Consider the following 16,566-nt stretch of genomic DNA (forward strand, 5'->3'; position numbering starts at 1 on the left):
CAATAATAAATCAAAAAAAGTGTTATAACTTGCATCAAGTTCAATAATAAATCAAATAAAAGTGTTATAACTTGCATCAAGTTCAATAATAAATCAAAAAAAGTGTTATAACTTGCATCAAGTTCCATAATAAATCAAAAAAGTGTTATAAATTGCATCAAGTTCAATAATAAATCAAAAAGTGTTATAACTTGCATCACGTTCAATAATAAATCAAAAAAAGTGTTATAACTTGCATCAAGTTCAATAATAAATCAAATAACTTGCATCAAGTTCAATAATAAATCAAAAAAAGTGTTATAACTTGCATCAAGTTCAATAATAAATAAAACAAAAGTGTTATAACTTGCATCAAGTTCAATAATAAAAAAAGTGTTATAACTTGCATCAAGTTCAATAATAAATCAAATAAAAGTGTTATAACTTGCATCAAGTTCAATAATAAATAAAATAACTTGCATCAAGTTCAATAATAAATCAAAAAAAGTGTTATAACTTGCATCAAGTTCAATAATAAATAAAACAAAAGTGTTATAACTTGCATCAAGTTCAATAATAAATCAAAAAAAGTGTTATAACTTGCATCAAGTTCAATAATAAATCAAATAACTTGCATCAAGTTCAATAATAAATACAATAAAAGTGCCACTTTGCAATCTTTGCAAAAAAAAAAGGAGGAGCTATGCATTTGGCAAGACAGGGCAAGTGACAGCACTTTCCCCCAGGAGAGCCACCTTGCTTCACTGTGAAACAGCACGGCTGTATGATCAGCTCCCATTTCCTCACACAGTGCAGAGAACAGTCGCGCTTTCAGTGGTCGTGTTTTGATCAAATTTACCGCGCTCACATCTGTTAAAACCTCATTGAGTTCGGGGCTGAGCTGCCTTGACGTGAGTGCTTCCCGGTGAATGACACAGTGTGTGCCCGTCAGATTTTTGTTTCTCTGCAGGCGCTGGCTCTGGCTCGACGACCTTTGAGGTGCGAGTCACAAATGTATATATTTGTGTAATTGTGATCCACACATTAGCCTGCTACCCATCCGCGCGAAAGTTTGTTCCGCTTAGCCCCGCCCCCATTAGTTACTGTTGCTATGTCTGTCAAACTTTCGCTCGTACCGAGAAATATAAAGCCTACAGTAAAAATAAGTACCGGTAATTTCCATTTATTTATATAGCGGATTTCACAGACAGAATCACAAAGTGATTTACAGTGTGTATAGAAAATGAAAGCATAGTAAAAAAAATAATCTAAGAATATAATTTTTTTTTTAAATTTAAAGTGAAATTTCCTCCCGTTCCTCGCGCCCCACCTGTCATGTCTCTATTCCCCACCAGTGGGGCGCGCCCCACACTTTGAGAAACGCGCTTGGAGGTGCGCTCAACGCGGCTCCCAGATGATTGCTGCATTGGATCAGTCTCCTTTCTTTAACAGGCAAAAGCTTTATAACCTCACAAATGCCTTGCATCGTCTATATTAGATATATAACAACGGGCGGGTGCGGTGTTGATTAAATGTTAATTCGGGTGGATGCGGATGGTTGACGACTTTTGTGATGCGGTTGCGGATGAAATAATTGCCTATCCACGCATCTCTATAGGGCACATTATTGGTGTCATATTATGAATTTTTTCTAAACTTAAAATATTATCTTGTGGTCTACATAACATGTAATGGTGTTTTTTTGCTCAAAATGTTGCCGTTTTGTGGGCGGTCTTACTTATGTGGCTCACCTTCGGCAGCGTCTTCTCCCCGCCATCTTTGTTGTAGCGGTGTAGCGTGCAAGGACGGGAGTTGAAGAAGTGTCAAAAGATGGAGCTAGCTGTTTTAATGACATTCAGACTTTACTTAAATCAATAACGGAGCAGAATCTCCTCATCCGTGGCTCACTAGTGCAACATCAACGCCGGAAATGTGTCCCGTTATAAACCGTCCAACCGGAGACCTCTAATAACTAAAGTTCCGTGGGTGAATTATGTAAACCCACTACAGTTTTTAGCGCTTTGATAGCTATACTGACGGATAAAAGTATGATATAAGTACGCTATTTTATATTAGAAATGGCAACAGCGGAAGATGAATGCCACATAAGAAGGTAGAGAAAAAGAAGAAGCTTATGACGACGGCGTCGTCACAAACTGCGGACGCGCGCTCACTTTCAGGGCTTATGCAGATCTCAAATACACTTTAGCAGGTACCAGAAGGTAAGAAAAGTTGGTTTTGCATAATATAGCAAAACAAAACGCAATGTAATATGTCTGCTAATAGGTGCCATTTTGCGGTCCTTATAGACACACACCATAATAATACTCATATGTTTAATGCGCTGACAATCCATCAAGCGGTGCGGCTTCAAAGTCGTACTAAAAACATTTTGACAGATTTTTGAGCGCCGTGTGTAATGTTCTACACTCTCTATGGAACATTTAAAGATTTGGTGTTGTTTACTGCTATCATATTGCAGTCTAAACGTATCTCTTATGTGTGACTGCCATCTACTGGTCACACTTAACATTACACCATGTACCAAATACAATTGCTTTGAGGTCAGTAAGCACAACCAGAATTATGTCGTACATTAGGCGCACCGGGTTATAAGGCGTTCGAAAAATACGGTAGTCGTCTTTGTGTTTTTTTGTTTGGGAATAAAAGAATTGCCTTATTATTGGGTCAACATAATGTGATAGTAGGATGACACACTGTCACTCTGCATGCACACATAATCACGACCATGGCAACTAACGCTGCACCGTTGCATTCAGTCCCAATGAAACAAATATAAAAAGAAGCATGTAAGAGAAAGAAGCTGATACTAACTTTTTGTTGTCTATGTTGGTTCTGCAGCAGTTTGTGTTCAGCTTTGGATGTGCTAGATCTTGTTAAGGATTCAGACGTCTCACTTGGTCTATCACCATCATTTGATCCTTTTCCTTCTTGAAGTGTGTAATTTCCTGGTAAACCTGATTTTCCCTGAAGAAAAAAGAAGAGATTACGTAAAACGTCACAATACATCAAATGAATATACTTTTAAAATGTTTGTTTCATACTCAATGTCTTACCGGGTTTCCTTGCTTTCCTTTCACCCCTTTAGGACCACTGGTTCCTTGGACACCTTTCATTCCCTGTAAATACAGCAAGTCACAATGCAGGGATAACTATACATGCATTACTAATATCCTGTGGCATATCCAGGAACACATTGGCCGCAGTGATGTGTGGTGAGGTTCATGACTGGTGAGGCCTTGTCTCCTTTGGAGTTTAAAAATAAAATAATTATTGTATCAATTGTCACGGTGCCACATGTAGGCTGATAGCATGACCCCAAAATGCAGCGACACAAGGCGGTGTGCAGGTCAAATAAGTCTAAATCTTTACATAGAAAGCAAAACGGCAGAAACAAGCGGCTCGTGCAAGGCAGATACACACTAAAAAATGTTGGGTTAAAAAATAACCCAATTTTAACCCAACTGCTGGTTCAGAAAAGGATGAACCCCTTATTTTAACTCAACATTTTGGGTTAATTTTATCAACTCAACTTTTGCGTTGAATTATTTAACCAAAAACTTGAGTTATGTTAACTCAATGTTGGTTGATTCATAACCCAACAATTGGGTTGAATTTATTTAACACAAAAGCTGAGCTACGCTCACTACAATGTTGGGTTATTCCTAACCCAACTATTGGGTTGTGCAATTTAGCGCTCCTTGACCCTATAGTTGGTTAAAAATTATACATTTTACTGCTGGTTTGTCCTACTCCTTCCCAACTACTGCTCAAAATTATTTTTATTCCATTAAAATATACTCAAAAGCAAGATATGAGTGACATTTTTTTTTTTACAAGAAGTGCCGTGTATGGTAGTTCTATACAGCATGCTCAAATATTTTCATGTACATAAGATGTGTGATTGTAAATAATGGTAATGAGATTAATCCATAATTAAATTTCCTTCAAGAAAAAGGTACCTTTTTAATTAAAAAAAAAGCTTTTATCAAAAAATGCGTTACTGATTGAAAAACAACCCAAAAATGGTTGATAGTTTTGAAAACCCAGAAATGTAGTTAAAATAATACCCTTATAACCCAAAGAATGGATTGCTCTTCATAAAAATAACTCAAAAATGTAACCCAACACTCATCCATCCATCCATCCATCCATTTTCTACCGCTTATTCCCTTTTGGGGTCGCGGGGGGCGCTGGAGCCTATCTCAGCTACAATCGGGCGGAAGGCGGTGTACACCCTGGACAAGTCGCCACCTCATCGCAGGGCCAAACCCAACACTCACAACTCTTAAATTGGGTTATCAAAATAACCCAGCATTTGTTAGTGTGTAGCGGCAGCAGAGTAACACATGCACACTGACCAAAAAAGCAATAATCCAGGACTGGCAAGGAGCAACAGATGAACCTCAATAGGCTTGACTAACCAATCGAAAATAGATGCGCTGGCAGAAAGTTTAGCAGAAAGTGAAGGTGCATCAAAACAACTGGCAAGAAGTTAAGCAGAAAGTGAAGGTGCATCAAAACAACTTTATACTTTACAACTAAAACAAGAGCACCAGGACAAAAAATTATACCAAACACAGGGAAATAGAGAACAAAATCCAAACCGTCATGTGAGATCATTAGATTAATGTTAATACAGGTTGCTCATTATTAGGATACCAAAACAAAGAAGAGAATAATTCACTTCTGTTTTATTTTTAAATACTTCTCAATCATCTTTGTATTTTTATAAAACTCATTTATAGTCTTGGCCTCATTTATATAAAAGAAGTCAATGAGCTTATCATTATCCAAGAAAACGTGTTACTTTTTGTGAACGTCTGAAAGTCCAGTTGAATTTTTCGAGCTTGGATATACAGTATAATCCTCCATTGTGGTAGTCAGATTTATTCTCTCATTTATCCAGCAAAGTATAAGAGTATATATATTGCATTTGACTTGTACAACCCACAGTGAAGAAAGGAAACTGTGCCTCTTAGTACTATTTTTCTGTTCAGTATTATATTGTCCGATTATCACACACTTAAATACACATTAAATATATTACACAAGATTAGGGATGTCCGATAATGGCTTTTTGCCGATATCCGATATTCCAGTATTGTCTAACTCTTTAATTACCGATACAGATATCAACCGATACCGATATATACAGTCGTGGAATTAACACATTAGTATGCCTAATTTGGACAACCAGGTATGGTGGAGATAAGGTCCTTTTTTAAAAAATTTATAAAATAAAATAAGATAAATAAATTAAAAACAATTTCTTGAATAAAAAAGAAAGTAAAACAATATAAAAACTGTTACATAGAAACTAGTAATTAATGAAAATGAGTAAAATTAACTGTTAAAGGTTAGTACTATTAGTGGACCAGCAGCACGCACAATCATGTGTGCTTACGGACTGTATCCCTCGCAGACTGTATTGATATATATTGATATATAATGTAGGAACCAGAATATTAATAACAGAAAGAAACAACTCTTTTGTGTGAATGAGTGGGGGGGAGGGAGGTTTTTTGGGTTGGTGCATTAATTGTAAGTGTATCTTGTGTTTTTTATGTTGATTTAATTAAAACAAACAAACAAACAAAAAAAACAATACTGATAATAAAAAAACGATACCGATATTTTCCGATATCACATTTTAAAGCATTTATCGGCTGATAATATCGGCCTCTCTACACAAGATGTAGAAAGTCATGGTGTATAATAAATGTTTATGCAAAAAGTATTTTGTCCACAGCTGACAAGCAGAAACCATTGAAGTCAGTGCACTCAGTGCAGTGCACTCAGAGAGTAAGCTCAGCTTCCACACTAAGCAGGGAATGAATCAGTGAATTATTTTTTACTCAAGAAAATGTTCAAAACAATGGGAATCATACAGAAAATACATTTATAATAGTCGCAACAAGCAGACAATAATATTTATTTTATGATATCATTATTTATTTTTCATAATGACAATTTAGTTTGAAGGCTCGGCCTCACTTGCTTCACCTGACCACACGTCACTAATTGGTTGTGAACTGGTTTCTAATAGCATTAAACGTTTGAGCTAATCTAAAGGCTGATTAACATAGAAACTGTTACCAATACCTTCTGTCCAAGCTGACCCTGTTAAAAGGCAGGAAAGAAATCATGTTAGACATTTACAAAAAGTATTTTTTAAGACAAAGTTACTACAGCACTTGCATTTAAGACTTTTAACTTTGCTATTAATAAAAAAACAAAATATATTGCGCCAACAATCTGCTTTAATCAATCATCAAGAGTATTGAGGAATATGAAATAACGATTCCACTAGCTCTACTGCTTTGGTAATTAAACATATTTATAGATTTACACATTGTATACTGCACACACATGAATACCGTATTTTCGGACTATAAGGTGCACTTAAAATCCTTTCATTTTCTCAAAACTCGACAGTGCTCCTTATAACCCGTTGCGCCTAATGTACGGCATAATTCTGGTTGTGCTTACCGACCTTGAAGCAATTTTCTTTGGCACATGGTGTAATGATAAGTGTGACCAGTAGATGGCAGTCATACACAAGACATACAAGATGACGGCAGTAAACACCACCAAAACTTTAAATGTTCCATTGAGAATATAGAACATTACACACGGCGCTCAAAAATCTGTCAAAATGTTTTTAGTACCACTTCGGTAAGCTATGAAGCCGCACCGCTTGATGGATTGTCGGCGCCTTAAAGATATGAGTATTATTATGGTGCGTGTAAAAGTACCGGTATCTATTAGCAGACATATTACCTGGTGTTTTGCTTTGCAATATTATGCAAAACTAACTTTTCTTACCTGCTGATCTGTATTTGAGATCTGCATAAGTCCTGAAAATGTGTGCGGGTCCGCCATTGTAGTCCGTGCCGACATAGTCATAAGCTTCTTCTTTTTCTCTATCTTCTTATGGGGCATTCATTTTCCACTGTTGCCATTTCTAATATACAGTAGCGTAAAGTTCTTACTTATATATGTTAGTAGACTAGCTATCAAAGCGCTAAAATTGTAGTAGGTTTACATTATTCACCCACGGAACTTTAGTTATTAGTGGGTTCCAGTCGGACGGTTTTTCACAGGACACATTTCCAGCGTTGTTGTTGCACTAGTGAGCCACGGATGAGAAGATGCTGCTCCGTTATTGATTTAAGTAAAGTCTGAATGTCATTAAAACAGATAGCTCCATCTTTTGACACTTCTTCCACTCCCGTCCTTGTACGCTACACCACTACAACAAAGATGACGGGGAGAAGACGCTGTCGAAGGTGAGCCACGTAAATAAGACCGCCCACAAAACAGCGCATCCTAAAGAGATGCTCAGAAAGCGACTTGAAGATGGTCTATAAAACTTAATCTATGCAACATTTTGACCAAAGAACCACCATTACCACCATGTGGACCACAAGATAGTGTTTTAAATTTAGAAAAAAATCATAATATGACCCCTTTAGTGCGCTTTACATTCCGGTGTGCCTTTTGTATGAAAATAGACCTGAAAAGACCCGCTCATCGGCAATGCGCCTTTTAATCTGGTGTGCCCTCGGTCGGAAAAATACGGTACATTTTTAAGAGAGTAAGCAGTTTTTATGATCCTTGTTTATGTTCATTTAATATTTTAGACTACTTTTCCTACTTATTGTCATTATATATTACCGTTTGAAAACGGCATCTATTGTATTTAAGGGTAACCTTATTCCAAACTGGTACTGGAAAATACGTTGAGAGAAACCTACAAATTGTCCAGGGGAGCCTTTTAGTCCGGGCGGACCACGAGGACCGGTATCTCCCTGTTAAGTCAACACACTGTTGGTTAACTCCATGTTAGGAAACAAGACATTCGAGGTAAATTAAAAAGTACCTGCTTCCCAGTAAGACCTGTTACACCTTTTGCACCCTGATGACCAGCATTCCCCTAAAATCAACATATGAGTCAAGTTCAATATTCCATTCCATGTAAAGGTTTATTCTAGTAATGCAATTATTTGGAGCACCTTTATTCCTGGTGGACCAATTGGCCCCTGCATCCCTCTTTCACCTGGAAAACCCTGTACAACAAGAATAAAGAGGAAGAATGACTTAAAAGCCCTTTTATACGTTAAGATATTGTACTTCATGTCTGGAGAAGTGAACCTTGTGACCACTTTTTCCTGCATCACCCTTCTGTCCTATCAGTCCGGGGATACCCTGATTCAAGAGCAGAGCCATTATATGCAAAGTTAAAATGGTCTTTACAATACCTATTAAAGAGTGTCATACCAGTGGGCCTATTGGTCCACGAGGTCCACTTGTCTCTCCTGGTGGTCCAGTTTCACCCTGCAAGATCAAAACAAATTGCAAAGTGAATTATACAAATGATAAAGATGTTGTTTTGTATGTATTCTATATTTAACACAGAGCAGTAATTCAATTGGGATGTGGTATGAAATCCTTGTTGTGCTAATTTTGTAGTATGTTCTGTATATCAGACTGACCACCTTTTTTTTTTTTTTTTTTTAATTAACATATCACTCACTCTTCTTCATGAAATTGTCCAACATTTTTTTTAATGTTAAACTTTTTTTTACAATTTGGGGCAGTTAGAACTACAGCCTGGGAATTCTGCCTCTCAACAACTGGTCACTCAAACATGCTGTCAGGAATAACAATAATATAATAGTATTCACAGTACATATGACAATGCTGTTGATGGATTTGATAAATTATTTGTTAGCGCAGGACGAATAAATAAAAAATACAGATTTCCCTCTCCCAGGCTGCTTCGCCCAGCTTTTCCCGGCGTTCCCAGGCCAGCTGGGAGACATAGTCTCTCCACCGTGTTCTAGGTCTTCCCCGTGGTCTCCTTCTGGTCAGACGCACTCTAAACATCTCCCCAGGGAGGTGTTCGGGCGTGGGGGGCATTCTGACTGGATGCCTGAACCACCTCATCCGGCTCCTCTCGATGTGGAGAAGCAGCGCCTTTACTCTGAGCTCCTCCCAAATAACAGAGCTTATCACCCTATCTCTAAGAGAGAGCCCCGCCACCTAATGAAGGAAAGTAATTTCTGCCGCCTGTACCCGTGATCTTGTTTTTTCGGTCATAACCCAAAGCTAATGACCATAGGTGTGACGACCGGGGCGCATTGTGATGCGGGGTTCGTTCTCTCAGGAATGCAGACGGGCGTCAGACACAGCGTGCAGGTAAGAAAGTATTTATTTAATAAATAACTTATACTGGAACAAAGAAAAGGGTGCTCATAGCACATAAGGCAAAAACTAAAAGAGCTAGCATGGGAGCTAGAAGGTAAAAAAGGAGTTTAGCGTGGAAGCTAACAGGTACAGAGCCAGAACAAAAGTCGTCAACTGTTGCATGAAAACAAACTACGAAGCCAGAACGAATGACAGGGAGGACAGACTTAAATAATAATGTCAGTGATGACAAACAGGTGCGTGTCGGGAACAAACGCGGCAGGTGAAAATAATAAGCAGCCATGGCAACAAACTCAGGTGTACAAAACAGGTACTCAAGGAGTCCAAAACTAACCAAAAACAAGTATCTTGAAAACGTAAACAAAAAATATGATCCGGGCAGCAGATCATAACAATAGGTGAGGATAGGAACGTAGATAGACCGGTAAATTGAGAGCTTTGCCTTTCGGCTCAGCTCTTTTTTTACCACGACGGACCAATGCAGGGTCTGAATGCTGCACTGATCCGTCTGTTGATTTCACGATCCACTCTTCCCTCACTCGTGAACAAGACCCCTGGGTACTTAAACTCCTCCACTTGGGGCAGGATCACCTCCCCAATCTCCACCAGGGCAGGCCTGGTGGAGTCCAACCCTCACTGGAAACAGGTCTGACTTACTGCCGGTAATGCGGATCAAGATCTGACACTGATCATACAGGAAGCAGATCACCACAATCAGGCGGTCCGTTACACCATACAATCTTACAGCACACTCCACAGGACTTCTCGAAGGACATGGTCAACTGCCTTTCCCAAGTCCACAAAACACATATAGACTTGTTGGGAAAACTCACAAGCACCCTCAAGGATCCTGCCGAGACTGTAGAGCTGGTCCACAGTTCCACGACCAGGACGAAAACCACACTGCTCCTTCTGGATCCAAGGTTCGTCTATCAGGCATAGCCCCGTCTTCAGTACACCTGAATAGACCTTACCCAAAAGGCTGAGGAGTGAGATACCACGATAGTTGGACCACACCTTTCGGTTCACCTTTTTAAATAGAGGCACCACCCCCTGATGTCCAGGCAATGCTGCAGAGTCTTGTCAACCACAACAGCCCCACAGCATCCAGAGCCTTAAGGAACTCTGGGCAGTTCTCATCCAGCCACCAGGGACCTTTTTCACTACCTCTGCAACCTCAGCCCCAGAAATAGGAGAGTCCACCACAGAGTCCCCAGGCACTCCTTCCTTATTGGAAGATGTGTAGATTGGATTAAGGAGGTCCTTGAAGTCGATAACTGTCCGCTGCCTCCGGAGTACCATGAGCCATAAAGGACCCGATACGATTCCTTTTTTAGCTTGACGGCATCCCTTACCGCTGGTGTCCACCACCGGGTTCTGGTATTACCGCCTTGGCAAGCACCGACCATCTTGTGCCCACAGCTACGATCGGCTGCCTCAACAATAGAGGCACAGAACATGATTCAGTCAGACTCAATGTCCAGCGCCTCCCTCGTAACATGTTCACAATTCTTACGCAGGTGGGAATTGAAGCTCCCTCTGACACGAGACTCTGCCAGACGTTCCCAGCAGACCCTCACTATTCGTTTGGCCTACCAGGTCTGTCCGGCATTCTCCCCCATCTTCGGAGTCGACTCACCATCACGTGGTGATCGGTAGAAAGCTGCGCCCCTCTTTTCACCCAAGTGTCCAAAACATGAGACCGCAAAACACAAAGTCTATCATCACCCTAATGTTTGAACATGTTTCTTATGGACAATCTGTGATAAGCACAAAAGTCCATGTATCATAATGAAACTGTATACATGTTCGAAATAAAATTCTACCAAACATAAAATTAAAATGTATAAAGTTATTCTAATATATAAAGATAGTACCTATACCATTTTAATAATAGTTTCACAGTTCTTTTAAATGCAAAGATGGACAGCTTAAATAAACTTGCTAATAGACCTTCCATTCTTCTGATCAAGCAGATCTACATTTAAAGCATGAATGGAGTGAGTAGAGGAGCTGGCATCCCTCACAGATAATACAAATATGTAGTAGGAATATTTAATCATTTTTAAAATGCATGTGACACATTTAACCATTCATTAAGAAATTTAAAATTGGTGACTTTAGATTGGCCTAAAAACCATTTGTACAAATGTTTTGGTAGATATATCAATGGTAAGGAAAAAAAATATTTTCAGGGTGTAATTTACATTTTCTACAATTAATGAAATGCTCGGTGGATGAGGTTTTTTTTCTTTTCCTTGACTTCAGTCTGGACCCCCTCTCCAGGACCCAGGCTTTGACTGCATTTTTTTGTTCCTCACCTTTTTTGTAAGTGGCGCCGGAAGTTGGCAGACCCGTCAGCGATCCTGTTCTGTCTCCCTGTAATGTTTGTCTGCTCTTGAATGGGATTGTGCTGAAAATCTTAATTTCCCCTCGTGTATTAATAAAGTACTTCTGATTCTGATTAATAAAGTATTTCTAGATATATTTTTGTAATCATGTGAGGATGTATTATATATTTATATGCATGTATCTGTATATTGTCAATTGTTGTTGTGAAGGGTTAGGAAAAACGTCATCTGAGTGATGTGCAGGACAACATGAGCTTTTGCTTTACGCTTATTTCATACACATTCCTCTTTTTCATAATTATAATTGTAATTTTCTTCTGTTTATTATGCACATTTGATATAGTTGAGTTTTGTAGTGAAACTTACCCTCAAGCCTTGTGCTCCAATGTTCCCTATGATCCCAGGTGGTCCAGGGGTACCCTATGACATTAAATAGTGAAATATTATATCATATACTAATACTGCTATCCAAACAAAAAATCAATAGATGGTAAGAAGTTCAGAGCATCCATGCTATCGAAGTGTATTCAACCTTTTTGCCAGGCCTCCCCAGTGCTCCAGGACTTCCTGTGTACCCAATTTGACCCTTTGGTTCAAGAAAAAAAAAAAAGATTCAGTTGAAGAAAATAATCAAACAGATACATTTAATAATGACATCTTTTTCTTACTGGATATCCTTCATTACCCTGAACCCCATGTAGACCGTCCAAACCATTTAGACCCTGAAGATGAAACAGACACTAATTACCACTATTTCTACAAGTCAAAATAGCTTTTTTTTTTATTCTAAATATGTTTCAATGGGGATACTTGCTGGTATTCCAGGTTTCCCTGCAGGTCCTGGCTTCCCTCGTGGGCCTTCAAGTCCCTATAAAAGACACCCTATTACTGAGTCCTCATAATATAAAAAACACAGAAATACAAAACATACTGTAGCACAGTACAGCACATAACACAAGACAACATCCTGGGAAAGTATGTACTCTTAATTTGGCATTAATGCTTTTGACTTTGTTTTGTCTCTCCTAATGTTCAGATTCTTTAGGAATCCGTCATTGGGGAGAGCTATAAGCACCAGCTTTCGCAATTTGGCAACTGGCCTGGTTTAGCGGCTAGGCAGCAGCAGGATGTGCATTTAAATGTATTTTTTTTGCCTTTGCCGTTCCTTTGCAGAGTTTTGAATGCTGCACTTTTCTTCTTGTTGTGTTTTTACTCTACTTAACTCTTTTTGTAAACATTTTAAATTTTTTTGCCATACCGATAGTTCTGGGTCAGACTTGGCTTTGTCAACCCCACCATTGATTAGGCTACCTGCAGGCGCGTCACTAGGTTTGAGGAACAGAGGGGGCTTAGCCCCGCAAGAGGATCCTGTGGTTTTTTGCACTTGCAAGATCTTTTCGCCCACAATTTTGACACTTTATTATAATTACATAACAATGAATACATCTAAATCACGGGTGTCAAACGCACGGCCCGCAAACAGATTTTATCCGGCCCGCGAGATGAGTTTGCGGAGTATAAAAATGAGCTGAAGTTTTTCAATGAAATAAACTGCTTTTCAAAATGTGTCCACTGGATGTCACAATAGCAATTCTGTTAGGCAAGCAAACAGACCAAGCAAGAGGTACACGGTAAAGCATGGCTACGGCTCCTCCCCCTCGACCCAAATGAAGCGTAAAACCTGCCGTTTCACGTCACCTGCTTTGAACACATCGTTATTTGGCACACCCATTGCCCCAAAATGTCTCCGTCAAAAATTACAAAAGTGAACGCAAAGAGTAACTCAAGTCTCTGAATAGTTTCTAGCTCCATTTGTATGGTTTGTTGAGTTAGCACAGGATTAATATGTGGAAACAACAAACTAGGTATTTGATACCTAGATTAGAATACTTTTTTATCTATTTATTATTTATTTGGTTCAGTCCCAAATAGGCTGTGACTTAAAGTTTGATGGCTTTGTAAATACACTGAGACAGTGTAAGGTCATTGTGTTATCATTGTGTTTTGAAACTGCACCAACTTTTGCCTCAGAATTTTCAACTCACTTGAAGTGTTTTGTCAAAAAGATTATTTGGGATTTGTACTTTTTCACAATGTGCTTGTTCTATTTTTGGCCAAAGTAAAACAAAGAAAACAATCTGAAGTTGTCTTTGTTTTAAAGATATCATGCCATTAATTTACCAGTCCGGCCCACTTGGGAATGGGTTTGATTGATTGATTTTGATTGAGACTTTTATTAGTAGATTGCACAGTACAGTACATATTCCGTACAATTGACCACTAAATGGTAACACCCGAATAAGTTTTTCAACTTGTTTAAGTCGGGGTCCACGTTAATCAATTCATGGTATAAATATATAGTCATCACACAAGTTAATCATCAGAGTATAAACATTGAATTATTACATTATTTACATTCTGGGGGGTGGGATGTGGGAGGGTTAGGGCGGGGGGGGGGTAGGTTTGGTTGATATCAGCACTTCAGTCATCAACAATTATATCATCTGAGAAATGGACATTGAAACAGTGTAGGTCTGACTTTGTAGGATATGTACAGCGAGCAGTGAACATAGTGAGCTCAGGAAGCATAAGAACAAGTATATACAGTACATTAAATTATTTATAATCCGGGGAGGTGGGATGTGGTGGGGGGAGGGTCTTAGTCTAGGGTTGTAGTTGCCTGGAGTTGTTCTTTTAGTGCGGTTTTGAAGGAGGATAGAGATGCACTTTCTTTTACACCTGTTGGGAGTGCATTCCATATTGATGTGGCATAGAAGGAGAATGAGTTAAGACGGGAGGTGAGGGGAGCAGTGGGCAGCAGCGGTGGCCGCGCCCGGGAATCATTTTGGTGATTTAACCCCCAATTCCAACCCTTGATGCTGAGTGCCAAGCAGGGAGGTAATGGGTCCCATTTTTATAGTCTTTGGTATGACTCGGCCGGCGTTTGAACTCACAACCTACCGATCTCAGGGCGGACACTCTAACCACTAGGCCACTGAGTAGGTTATTATTTTTAGGAACATTATTTTTTTTTTCAAAAATAAGTTCCTGTGTGCTTGTATCGACTATCACACACTCAAAAAGATTACTGCTAAGAACAAATTGGCTACAGTACCCGCTGTGGTTGTTAGTCCTATTTTAGGCCTCTTTGATGTTGTCTAGGCAGGCCTTGTGTTGTCTGCCTCTGAGACGTTTACCCTTGACTTCAGTTGTTGTTGACAAAGACTTACTTACTTTTCCTAGCTGACTTCCATTCTATCCTGTGGTCTAAATGCCTTAAATTATCATTACAGCAATAACAGGAAATTAACAATATTGCTTTTCAACCCTTTCGATTTCTTCAGTATTTACTGTGTAATTCTAATACAGTGCCAAAAAGTTGTGAGCAAAAAGATGTTGCAAGTGCAAACATTTTTTGCTCACATGCTGTGCGCGCTCTCATCACAGGAACAATCTGTGGGCCCTGCTTTTTAAACCTAGTGACACCGCTGAGGTTCACCCTCACTATTGGCACAGTCTTAAACCAGTCTCCACTCATCCTCTTAATTCCAGTCGGTCCTCCTCCTGAGCTGGTCAACGGTCACCCTGCCTACACGGTCAAGGCTGTTTTGGACTTCAGGAGAAAGGGAAGGGGTTTACTCCAGTAGTACATAGTCGACTGGGAGAGTTATGGAGAGTCCCAAGGAAAGGCCATGGATTTCTGACTCTTTTATTGCAGATCCTTATTTTCTGTCAAAACTTTCAGTGGGGTTACTATTAGGTCTGTCTGACTGTTGGGTTGTCTATAATCCAGTTTTGGTATCGATCTTTTATTGCAGATCCTTATTTTCTGTCAAAACTTTCAGTCAGTTCTCCTACAAGCCAGGTAATATTCCAGGTGGTGCCCGTTGTGGGTGCAATGGGGTTACTAATAGGTCTGTCTGACTGTTGGGTTGTCTATAATCCAGTTTTGGTATCGATGCTTTTGACCTTGAGGTGAATTATACTATGTAGAATTTTTTTATATGATTGTTAACTAGCATGTGTTTGTATTTGGTCACAGAATCCTTTAAAGGATTCTTCTACTAAGGGATGCATGTCTATCACAAGCACTCCAAAGAGGACATTGGGCAATTTAAAGGACAGCAGCAGTTGGATTTTAGGAGAGATAATAAAGGCATTAGCAACATCTGGCAGGAAGCCCCACAGATAGAGGTAGAGGATAGGGGTTGGAGGTCACCCGACTCAAACTGATCACAGGAATAATGTCAAGGAAAGATAGACAGGCCAGACTGACCGGCACCAAGACGAGAACCACAAAGAGTGGGGGTCTTCAGGAAGGGGTATATAGTCACTGTGGTCCGAGAGGACATGAGAAGAGATTCGACCCACTGCTTCTCCTGGAGACTGCAGCTCCAGTCCGAGGCTCGCTGAAACAAATACATCTTTTTCTTCGACGATTCCTTGTTGACGTCTCCTCGGCTCATCACCCACCACACGACCATTAAATATACAACAACCTACTGTTGTGTTGGTTTTTGTTCAGACTACGCTGATCTGTCGCTGCAAGGAGCTACAAGCAGCAGATGTCACAACTTAGTGATTAGCCATGTTACTATTTAGTGGCTAGGCAGCAGCAGAATGATGTGAATTGTTTTCTTTTTTTTTGTATATTTGTCTTCGCTGTTTCTCTCTTGTGTATGCTGCACTTTTTTTCTTGTTTTTATCTTTTTTCTAGGCATCCCTCATTGATGTTATTTCATTTGCCAGTGCTTTAACCGCCGCCCTTCTCATGACTTCATCCCAGCGGCGTTTTGTGTTGTACTATTTAAACTATTGAAGTGAATTAATGAACTCATATTATGTTCTACATATGGTGAATGTTTATACTCAACTTGGAGAAAGCGAACCACCAGGTTTAAGCAAATAGTGTTTGAGCCCATTATAAAATAAGGGGCCTTATTTGGACATTCGCATGTAGACTGGAATTAGCTCTCTCACGAGAAGAAGCAATAACACCAGG

The 16,566-nt window shown here is 39.4% G+C and overlaps 1 protein-coding gene across 1 annotated transcript in view; it reads right to left on the minus strand.

The window, feature by feature from the left end:
- The window catches only part of LOC133618049 (uncharacterized), a 31,973-nt gene extending 15,943 nt beyond the window's left edge, over nt 1–16,030 (minus strand). The window contains exons 1-13 of the mRNA XM_061978515.1: nt 15,936–16,030; nt 12,375–12,432; nt 12,233–12,286; nt 12,097–12,150; nt 11,931–11,984; nt 8,284–8,340; nt 8,158–8,211; nt 8,019–8,072; nt 7,886–7,939; nt 7,761–7,814; nt 6,106–6,123; nt 3,057–3,119; nt 2,815–2,967 (exon numbers count right to left, since the gene is read on the minus strand). Of these exons, the coding sequence (XP_061834499.1) occupies nt 2,815–2,967; nt 3,057–3,119; nt 6,106–6,123; nt 7,761–7,814; nt 7,886–7,939; nt 8,019–8,072; nt 8,158–8,211; nt 8,284–8,340; nt 11,931–11,984; nt 12,097–12,150; nt 12,233–12,286; nt 12,375–12,432; nt 15,936–16,030 (822 nt within the window). The remainder of the gene's footprint in view (nt 1–2,814; nt 2,968–3,056; nt 3,120–6,105; nt 6,124–7,760; nt 7,815–7,885; nt 7,940–8,018; nt 8,073–8,157; nt 8,212–8,283; nt 8,341–11,930; nt 11,985–12,096; nt 12,151–12,232; nt 12,287–12,374; nt 12,433–15,935) is intronic.
- Between the last annotated feature and the right edge of the window lie 536 nt (nt 16,031–16,566).

This window comes from Nerophis lumbriciformis, linkage group LG18 (genome assembly GCF_033978685.3).
Source record: "Nerophis lumbriciformis linkage group LG18, RoL_Nlum_v2.1, whole genome shotgun sequence".
Lineage (NCBI taxonomy): Eukaryota > Metazoa > Chordata > Actinopteri > Syngnathiformes > Syngnathidae > Nerophis > Nerophis lumbriciformis.